The 10,216-nt window shown below is 31.3% G+C and overlaps 1 protein-coding gene across 1 annotated transcript; it reads left to right on the top strand.

Moving 5' to 3' along the window:
* The first annotated feature begins 656 nt into the window (after positions 1-656).
* On the top strand, positions 657-2,520 carry LOC149160750 (protein TPR3-like). Its single transcript, XM_089435399.1, has 3 exons — positions 657-992; positions 1,106-1,285; positions 2,361-2,520. The coding sequence occupies exons 1-3, from the start codon at positions 913-915 to the stop codon at positions 2,518-2,520; spliced, it is 420 nt and encodes a 139-aa protein (XP_089291525.1). The 5' UTR covers positions 657-912.
* The last annotated feature ends 7,696 nt before the right edge of the window (positions 2,521-10,216 follow it).

Genomic DNA, 10,216 nt, shown 5'->3' with positions numbered 1-10,216 from the left:
TTAGACCCACTCAGATTATAAATTATTTAAATATACGACCCATATTATCATTTGAATATAAAATCTCATAAAAATTACACTCCACATAGAATATATAATTATACTTTATCCATACACTCCACAACAAAATATTTAATTATACTTTATCCATATAAATTATTATATAAGTATCAAATCAATTTCTTTCATAGATGTAAGATATATTGCCTTGAGATAATTGTTAATAATTTGCGAGGTATAAAATGATAATAACGTCCATTAATGTAATTGAAAGGATACATATGAACCGTATGAAAGATATTTGCAATATATTTTTATTCGTCCACACATATTTAGGCCGATAGGCCTTCCTTTGGAACAGACTTTCGTCGTTCCTTTGGCTCTCGTGCTGACACGTGGCATCGGATTCTGAATGGCATAACCAGGAGTTTTTCAGTCTCGTGCAGCTAGCGTCGTGCAACTAGCGTCAGAATAGAGTGGGACAGTTCTGCGAGGGAATGGTGGGTCGTGTTAACTTCCTGCAGTTATCTTCCACCTTATGCATTAACTGTTCTGCGATTCCTTTGGATGTTAGAGCAGAACCTGATCCACGGTTTGTTTTCCAGTTTGTTCAACAGCCTCACGCCCTGAAGACAGTCCTCAGATTTTGCAAGCGCAAGGAAAAGTTCACGCGGCCCGTGATTTCCTCCTACCGATGCGATTTAGCTCTGAGATAGATCTTTCTGGCCCTTCCCTGCTCGAGATCTGTTTCTTGGAAGCGTTTCGAGCTTCGGACGCTGGCCTGTTCGATGAGCTTTGAGATTTATGCGTAAAAGAAATGGTACAGACGCTGGAGATAATGAACAGGGGATTTTCTCAGCACGCTAACTGAGGACAAAGGTTAAAGTCCGGTAGGTGCCAAAGTTGTCGGCCATGTCTTCTCTTAGCAGAGAACTCGTGTTTCTCATTCTCCAGTTTCTAGATGAGGAAAAGTTTAAGGAAACGGTCCACAAGTAGATCTTTCGTTATTTTATTTTTATTTATGAAATGTTCTTGATTTTCTGCAGTTTTATGAGTTTCTGCTCATGCTTTTCTCTGTCATGCCGTTTGGGGTTGGTTTGGTCAGGCTCGAGCAGGAATCGGGCTTTTTCTTCAATATGAAGTATTTTGGGGACCAGGTCGTCGGTGGAGAGTGGGAAGAGGTGGAGAGATACCTTTCTGGTTTTACGAAAGTTGATGACAATCGATACTCCATGAACATATTTTTTGAAATCAGGAAGCAGAAATATTTAGAGGCATTGGACAAGTAAGTTAATACAGCACAGTCAAATTTATCATTTTCTGTGTTTTATGCTTTCTAGTCAGTCTCTTTCTATGGAAAATTGGAAAGTGCTGATAGTATCGTATAAATATAGATGCTTATCATTGAGAATATTGTGCTCGAAGTTATCAATTTTGTAGGGTTTATGTTATGTTCTGCGTGTCTCTGTCAGTAAGGTAGATGGGCTGCAAATAAAAACGATAATGATATGCTAGAATAACTTGCTTATTGCTTGTTCAATGCCTGGACACCTTTATAAGTTTAAGGCAACCTTTTAAATTTATAGGTTTAAACTTCCTAATTCTTTTTGCAACCAGTGTTACTGTACTCTTTCGACTCCGAGTCAACTTCCAAGTCCGATGTGGTTCTTTCGAGGGAACCGAGTCTAGTCAGCTTCTTTAAGTTTGACTCAGACTCACAAGCCAAACGCAAGTTAGATTGACTCAACCAATCTGAATTTGTGAGTTTTATAAGGCGGACTTATTTATCTCTGTGAATAATACAAGAAAACCAAAACTAAACAATCTGTTTTCTGATCAAATTTCACAACAGACAACCAGCAGACCTATCAACTGTCAAGAATACACAGGGAATTGTAGTATGTAGTATCCTCTATGTACAAACTTAACATTATATGGACATTGAAAACTTCTGTATTATGAAAAATGTCTTCTTTTATTACTAATTTAACTTTCATTTTATTGAATTCCTGAGTTAATTCCCAACTCGTAGGTCTTAGGTCGATGTTCTAATGCAAGTTTTAAGCAACATGATGATATTGAGGAAAGATTCAACTGTCGACTTCCTATGAAATTGCATCAAGCATTAAATTTGTGTGTATTTTCAAGGCTAACTTTTCTGTTTGAACCTAGAAATATTTTTTTTCGTGGATCTCTGTTTTCTTAATATAAATCATTTTCATTAATCCAATGGTGAGCATCATGAGTGGAATGTTCTTTGCTTACAATATGGATGATCATTTAATTAATGAGGTATAGTTTTAAGATGTCAAATAGATGTCAAATATATATAACCTCTTTTCAAATGGATGTCTTTCCAGGGCAGACCGAGCCAAAGCTGTAGAAATACTAGTAAAGGACCTAAAAGTGTTTGCTTCCTTCAATGAGGAGCTGTATAAGGAGATAACGCAACTTCTGACTTTAGATAATTTCAGGTGCTTGTTTGCTATATATAATAGGTTCTTAATTTTAAAGTTATAACATTCTGAATTGAGCAGGATTCATTTTATCTGTATTCGCTAACAAACCTGTCTGTGAATCAAAGAAAATGAACAGCTTTCAAAGTACGGGGATACCAAATCAGCTAGGAACATTATGTTATTGGAATTAAAAAAGCTTATAGAAGCTAATCCTCTGTTCCGAGAAAAGTTACAGTTTCCTGCACTTAAAGCATCTCGATTGCGGACGCTTATCAATCAAAGGTTTATATAGACTTTAAATATCCAGGAAGCTAAGTTTTCAAGCATGTTTATTTTCGAGATGCCAGTATATTGCAAGTCTTTCTTCACTGGGTTTTAACTGCTTATTTTACTTGGATGCACAGGATGAACTTTCATGCATTAACATTACTATCGCATTTAATTAATTGTTTCCTGTTTCTTGTAGCTTCTTTGGTTCCAGGGGTGGTGTAGTTGTTATAACTTGTTTTTTCTAATGTGCATTCTTGCTAAATTTTGCAGTCTCAATTGGCAGCATTAGCTCTGCAAAAATCCAAGGCCTAACCCTGATATAAAAACCCTTTTTGTTGATCATAATTGTGGATGTGTAGTTCCGGGATTTCCTAGTGTTCTCATATATTGAACCTTCCTCTGCGTTGTTACAGGTAAACGCTATGTTGATCGTCTACACTATTACAGGTAAACTCTATGCTGATCTAATCAGAAGATATGTTAATTAGACTTGGCCTTACTGTGTGAATATGATTTTTTCGAGAGCTATACGAACAGGCCATTGAAACATGAGAAATAGTTATATTTTGTGTATGCAATTACCAAAGAAATGAAGGTTTGTTCGGCATGATGCTCCAGGCCATTGAAACATGAGAAATAGTTATTTTGTCTAAGCAATATGCCAAAGAAATGAAGGTTTGTTCGGCATGATGCTCTATCTTCTGCGGAAGAGACAAATTATTGCCCTGCATTCGGGCTGCAATATGCGAAAGGACAGGGATGTCACCGTATTTTTTGGATTATCAGATATTACGAATCAAACAAAGAGCTGCAAATGTCGTGAGATGCACAGAGTGTGTTTGGTCCTTCATTTTTATGAGCTAAATACATATCTATAAATGCATTTTTTTATCATTTTTCCAATTTTCATACTATTTTTCTAATTTAAAAAATCTATCGGCCTCTTTTTGCACTTTTTAGGGCAATTGCTAGTTTACCCTTCATATCGGTTTAGATATTCGAAAACGTTAGTTTTGTTTTTCAAACATAAAATGTTTTTACTTAATTAACATTTAAAAAACAAAAAAATATAAATAATATTATATTTTTTATGATATAAATTTTTAATTATATTGAGTTTTAAAATCAAAGTTGTTTGTTTTTATTAAATAAAACTATATGTTAAAAAACATTTTAACAATAAAAATTCAAACTAGGAGATTATTAAATACGATTTTTTTTATATATTTTTTTATAAAATTTTAATTACTACCCCTAAAATAAAATGAATTAATAATGAAAAATATTTATATAAAATGATATAAACTTTTTTTATTAATATATATGTATAATAAAATAATAGTTATTAGTTGTGTTTATTTTGAAAGAAGGTTTTTAAAATTTCAATTTAATTATAAAACAGTATAATCACATTAAATAAATGGTAATAAAGATTAATAGGCATCAATTTAAAAATAAAAATAAAAAAATCTACTTGATAATACATCTTACATTAATAAATAAATAAATCATTAAAAAAATTAAATTATAGTTTTATTTTAAATTATCATTATTTTTATTATTAATTATAAAAACAATTGATATGTAAGTTAAACATATATGTATTTAAAATTATGGAAAATTCTTAACCATGGAGCTTTATCCCCACTTTACCATGGAGATTATTAATCTATAACTAGGATTTGTTACAATGCCATGAACTAAACTTATCAATACCACATGCCCAAAAAATCATAATTTACTTCATATGACATGTGTTTATATGATATTTTTTAATTAATCAATTTAATTAAAAAAAAAAACCATAACTACTTTGGAGATAAATCTCACCTTTTGATTTGTGTATACTACAAAGAATATTATAGAATATTTCATCCCTACGACCCACCTAATAATTATTGATCATTAAATTAAAATTCTAGAATCTATATTTCAAAATATACATGTCTATATGCATAATAATTATTAGGTTGATGGTAGGGATTTAATATTTAGAAAATATTCTAGAATATTCATAATAGTATTGACAAATTGATGGCTCAAATTTATATCCAAAGTAGTTATGTCATTTTCCCTTTTAATTGAATTAAGTAATTAAAAAAATGTCAAATGAACAAGTGTCATATGAAATGATTTATTGTTTTGTGTTGATAATGTGACTGGTGATATTGTAACAAAGCCTATCTACGAATCAAAAATTTATATGGTAAAGTGGGAGTAAATCTTCATGATTAAAGATCTTGTTACATTTTTTTTAAATGTATATATGTTTAACTTATATATTAATTCTTTTTATAATAATCAATAATAAATAGTTAAAAATAAAATTATAATTTAGGTATTTTATGATTTTTTAAATTTTAGCAATATGAAATATGTATCATAAAATAAATATTTTGATATTTATTACTAATTGATATCTATAAATATTCACCAATAATTTAATTTGTATATATACCTTAATAACAATTATTACTCATCATCATATTAAATAAATAAAATAATAAAACTTTGGATATAAATAGATATTAATCATAATCCTTTTTTTTTAATTCTCACTATTTCTATTACCAAAACGAGGTGTTATATTTACGATGTCACATTATTTTGTTTGCTAAATGTTTATATTTCTAATAGAATATGTATGGTTATTATGGGAATGGATCAATTTATTTTCAGTTGGTTTATGTTTCTTTTAACCAAAGTAGCGATTGAGATTTTTTTTTTGTTTTTATCCAAATTTTTGCATAGGCTTTGTTGCTTTTATCCGAAGTTTGACATATTTCTTGAGTGCATTTGTTGTTATCCAAAGTTTTTTTTCTAGCAACATTTTAGCTTTTCAATGTCACTTTACCAACTAAACTCTCTGCTTAAACTCTTTTGTTAGGACAAGTTCTAGCTAACCTACGCCATACCATCCCCATTGATAAAAAATAGAGCACACAAACAAATACAAAACACAGATACAACTGCAAGATTATACAAGCAAATTTGAAAGCCTAGAGATGATATCGGCCTCTTGCTAATAATTTCTATTTATAGAGAAATTAGAGTCTATTAAATAGATTAAACAATGATTTTTATTTGTGGTGTTGCCCCTTAAATTCAAATCAGTGTTGGCCTTTCAAATCTGAGAAACTGAGGTGGTGTGGTCGCAGGCAGTGGTGACTATTAGAAATAGAATGAGCCATGGAGGTGTAACAATGGAGAAATAATTAGCTTTGACAATATCCTCAATTATTTCACCAAAAAATGAAAATTTTCTATTACATCAAAGTGTCGTTACATTATATATACTCCTATATTTTCCCTGTGGGTCTCAAACAATTCTTTTCCCAAGGGTTTTGTAAATATGTCTGCAAAATGATCTTCAGATCTACATAATTCCATACATACTTCATTATTGCTTACTAATTCTCGAATGAAATGATACCTCGTATCAGTATGTTTACTCTTCTTATGGAAAACATGGTTTCTTGATAATGCAATAATATATTTGTTGTCACAAAAAAATTGAGTTGGTAATTTCTGTTCATGCAACAACTCAGACAAAATTCTTCTCATCCACACAGTTTCACATGCTGTTGTTGTCACTGCAACATACTCTACTTTAGCTTATGATAGAGTCACAATGGATTGCTTCACTGATTCCCATGAGACTGCACCTAACCCAAAACTAAACATATACCCAGATGTGCTCTTCCTGTCATTAATATTGCCTACAAAATCACTATCTGTATATCCAGTTGATTTAAAATATGAATCAGATGTATAGAGAATACCATAATTTCTTGTTCCGACAACATATCTTGAAATCGTTTTGCCAACCATCCAATGAGTACTCTTCCGAGACACTAAAGAATCTAGAAATTATTCTTACAGAAAACATTATATTGGGCCTTGTTGCAGTCAAATACATAAGACTTTTAACCAATTTCTTATTCAAGATTGGATCAACATCTGAACTGTGATCATTCTTACTAAGTTTTATACTAATTGCAATTGGGGTTACAACTCGCTTACAATTTTCCATTTGAATCTTTTCAATATAAACTTTGAAAACTTAGATTGAGAAATGAAAATACCATCTTCAAATTGAGTTACTTCAATACCAAGAAAATATTTCATTAGGCCCAAATTAGTCATCTGAAACTCTATTTTCATTCTTGTCTTAAAATCATCTATTGAAAGATATCCAGTGAAAATCAAATCATCAACATACAAGTACACAATCAAAATTTTACCTTCCTTGTTTACCTTTGTGTACAAAGTTGGCTCACTTGGACTCATGATGAATCCATTGTTATTCATATATTCATCAATTCTACTATACCATACTCGGGGTGCTTGTTTCAATCCATATAATTCTTTCTTTAATTTGTAAACTTTATCTTCTTGACCATCAATTTCATATCCATGAGGTTGTTTCACATATACCTCTTCTTCCAGAAGACCATTTAAAATTGCATACTTAACATCCATTTGATATATTTTCCATTTATTGTGTGTAGAAATAGCTAATACAATTCTTATTGTGTCAAGTATAGCTACAGGTACAAAAGTTTCATTATGATCAATATTAGGTTGTTGACTGAACCCTTGAGCTACAAGTCTTTCTTTATGCTTTTCAATTTCACCTTTAGCATTCACTTCAGTTTTTTAAATTCATTTAACATCTATACTATTTTTACCTTTAGGCGAATCTATAAGTTCCCACGTACTATTTCTTTCTATAGTATCAATTTCTTCATCCATGGGTTTTATCCAAACTTTTTCTTTCATATCTTAATCAAAACTTACTGGATCATATGCAAGTAATGCAAAATTTGAAACTTGATTTATTTCATCATTCTGCTCACATAATTCCTTTAAACTTATAGCCTTTTGGATTTTCATTCTATATTTAATGTAGGTATTGTAGGATTAGATTCATTTCTCACCTCTAATCCTGTTGTTTGTTGTCCACCATAACCTGATGGTTCGTCGTGTTCTTGATTTCTCTATGTTCTGAACTGTAATGGACTGATTCTTGGTGATTGGCTTGTTGAAATGCTTACAACATGTGTATATGGAATCGATTGTCCACCTTGTACTTCTTGCCCATCTTCATTATCATCTCCATGAGATAATACAAATCCATCTGCAACATATTTATTGTTGAAAATTTTAACAAGAAATGTTTAAAATAACATCAAGAAGGTCTTGATTTAATTTTGTCCTTGAATTATATTGGGAATAAAATTGTAATTCCACATCTCATGACAACTTGTAATAGTTATATAATTTAATTTGACTTAGTTGTCCTAGTTAATTCGAGTTGAGGGTCTAAATAGAGTCATGTAGAGTGTCTGCTACAAGTAGGATCACTAGTTGATTTTATTTTGAGTTGTGATTATTTAATTCAGTCCAACTGAGTTAAAGTCAGTTAAACTAGTTCCAATTGATGGAGGAATGAGTGGAATATCTAGTAGTGAGGTGTAAGCTATGACAATGGGGTGTAACTTACTGTCGTAGGGTGTAACCTACTATAGTGGGGTGTAACTTACTGTAGTGGGGTGTGGCCTGCAACAGTGGGTGTAACTTGTGGTAGTGGGGTGTAACCTACAGTAGTGGGGTGTAACCTGTAGTGATCAATAAACTGAAGATTCACTCATAATTAACTCATGCATTTCACATAAGAGAAAGACCCAATTGAGATTGGAGTTCAGGGACAGTGCACTATTATTTTTTAAATCATCTTAAATTAAACCGATGGTGCATGCAATCAGAGGAAGGCCTATGAGAATTGCACAATTAATAATTGTGGAATTTCCCAATTAAATAGGGGTTAATTCCCGACTGAACAATGCAATGAAATAGGGACTTGGGAAAGCAAGAATTTGGCTAAGTATTGGCTTGATCTTGTCTGGGAAGAAATGAGATAGATAGAGATAATGCAGAGGTTTCTCGGGCTTGAGAAAAGCATTGTAATCTTCTCACATTTTCTGATTAATGCAATATACAGATAGCAGGGGGTTTTAGATGTGGCTTTCCCCAAGAAATCATTGTGTTATGTGTGATTGAATTCTTTCTCTTATATTCTTCTTGATTTCATTGATCAATTATTGTTTTCGTTGATGAGTAAAGCAGATTTAAGTCAATTATTTTAGCATATTACAATCTGTAGCTTGAATCTACAAGGAATTTCTACATTTATCTATGCTTCCATCCCAAGGTTCTTCTTCATTGAATTCAACATCTCTATTGATAATATATTTCCGGCGATGGGAATATAGAGTCTATATGCTTTAAAATCCTCACTGTATCCAATAAAGATACATTTCTCAGTTATGTCATTTAACTTATTTCTCAATTATTTAGGTACATGTGCATAAGAAACACATCCAAAACTTATTAAATGAGATATATGACAACGCTTACCACTCTAGGCTTCTTTGGGAACTCAGTTCTTCATGCTCTTAATTATACCTCTGTTAAGAATATAAACAACACAAGCTACTGTTTCTCCTCAACATTCATTTGGTTGATGCTTTTCCTTCAACATACATCGAACCATATTCATAATAGTTCTATTTTTCCTTTCAGCTATTTCATTTTGTTTTGGGGTATAGCATTCAATAAACCACCTCTTGATTCCATGTGATTGAAAAAACTCAATGAAATTTGTTAGCATATATTTTCCACCTCTATCTGATCTAAAAATTTTAATATGCTTTCCACTATCCTTTTTAACCATAACTTTAAATATTTTAAATATGGAAAATGCTTCAAATTTTTGTTTCAGAAGATATACCCATGTTTTTCGACTATAATCATCAATAAAAATTATAAAGTAAACATTACCAGCCAATGAAGATGTTTGCATCGGTCCACACAAATCTGTGTGAACAATCTCCAATGGCTTTCACCCTATACGAAACTCCAGATACAAATTTTTGTCTATGATTCTTTGCAAGTATACAACCTTCACATGAGATCATTAGTTGTTGAATATTGGGTAACCCTTTCATCATCTATTTCTTCTGTAGAAAATCTATACCACCAAAATCTATTTGATCATATCTTAAATGCCATAACCATGATTCATCCAAAGTTTTAGTTTTATAAGAATTCAAGGAGGGAGACAATTCATTTATCATTATAAGTGAAAACATCCTATTATTTTTCATTTCCACTCTTGCCATCAACCGCTTTCTTGGATATTTGTCAATTATAGTACACACATTATTCTTGAAGAACACTTCGTACCTTTCTCTATCAGTTTTCCTATGCTCAACAAATTGCATTTTAAACTAGGTACATAATACACATCATCAATTTTTCTTTTGTCACCCTTTCTATTATAAACAATAATCACTCCTCTACCTTAACTCATACCTTATTATCATTACCCAACCTAAATTCAAACTGAATACTTCTATCTAGATTGGAAAAAAAAAATCTTTTTTTCCAGTCATGTGATTGTTGCAACTGCTATCCAAAAACAA

The sequence above is a fragment of the Pinus tabuliformis genome, chromosome 5_2 (genome assembly GCF_031772625.1).
Source record: "Pinus tabuliformis cultivar Carrire ecotype Pingquan chromosome 5_2, CPIR1, whole genome shotgun sequence".
Lineage (NCBI taxonomy): Eukaryota > Viridiplantae > Streptophyta > Pinopsida > Pinales > Pinaceae > Pinus > Pinus tabuliformis.
Note: the sequence above shows the minus strand (reverse complement) of the source record. Positions and strands in the feature narration are given on the sequence as shown.

Coding starts and splice junctions, on each gene's coding strand:
- LOC149160750 (XM_089435399.1), top strand. CDS start 913: ATGTCTTCTCTTAGCAGAGAACTCGTGTTTCTCATTCTCCAGTTTCTA. Junction 993..1,105: donor TTTAAGGAAACGGTCCACAA/GTAGATCTTTCG, acceptor TGGTTTGGTCAG/GCTCGAGCAGGAATCGGGCT. Junction 1,286..2,360: donor TATTTAGAGGCATTGGACAA/GTAAGTTAATAC, acceptor ATGTCTTTCCAG/GGCAGACCGAGCCAAAGCTG.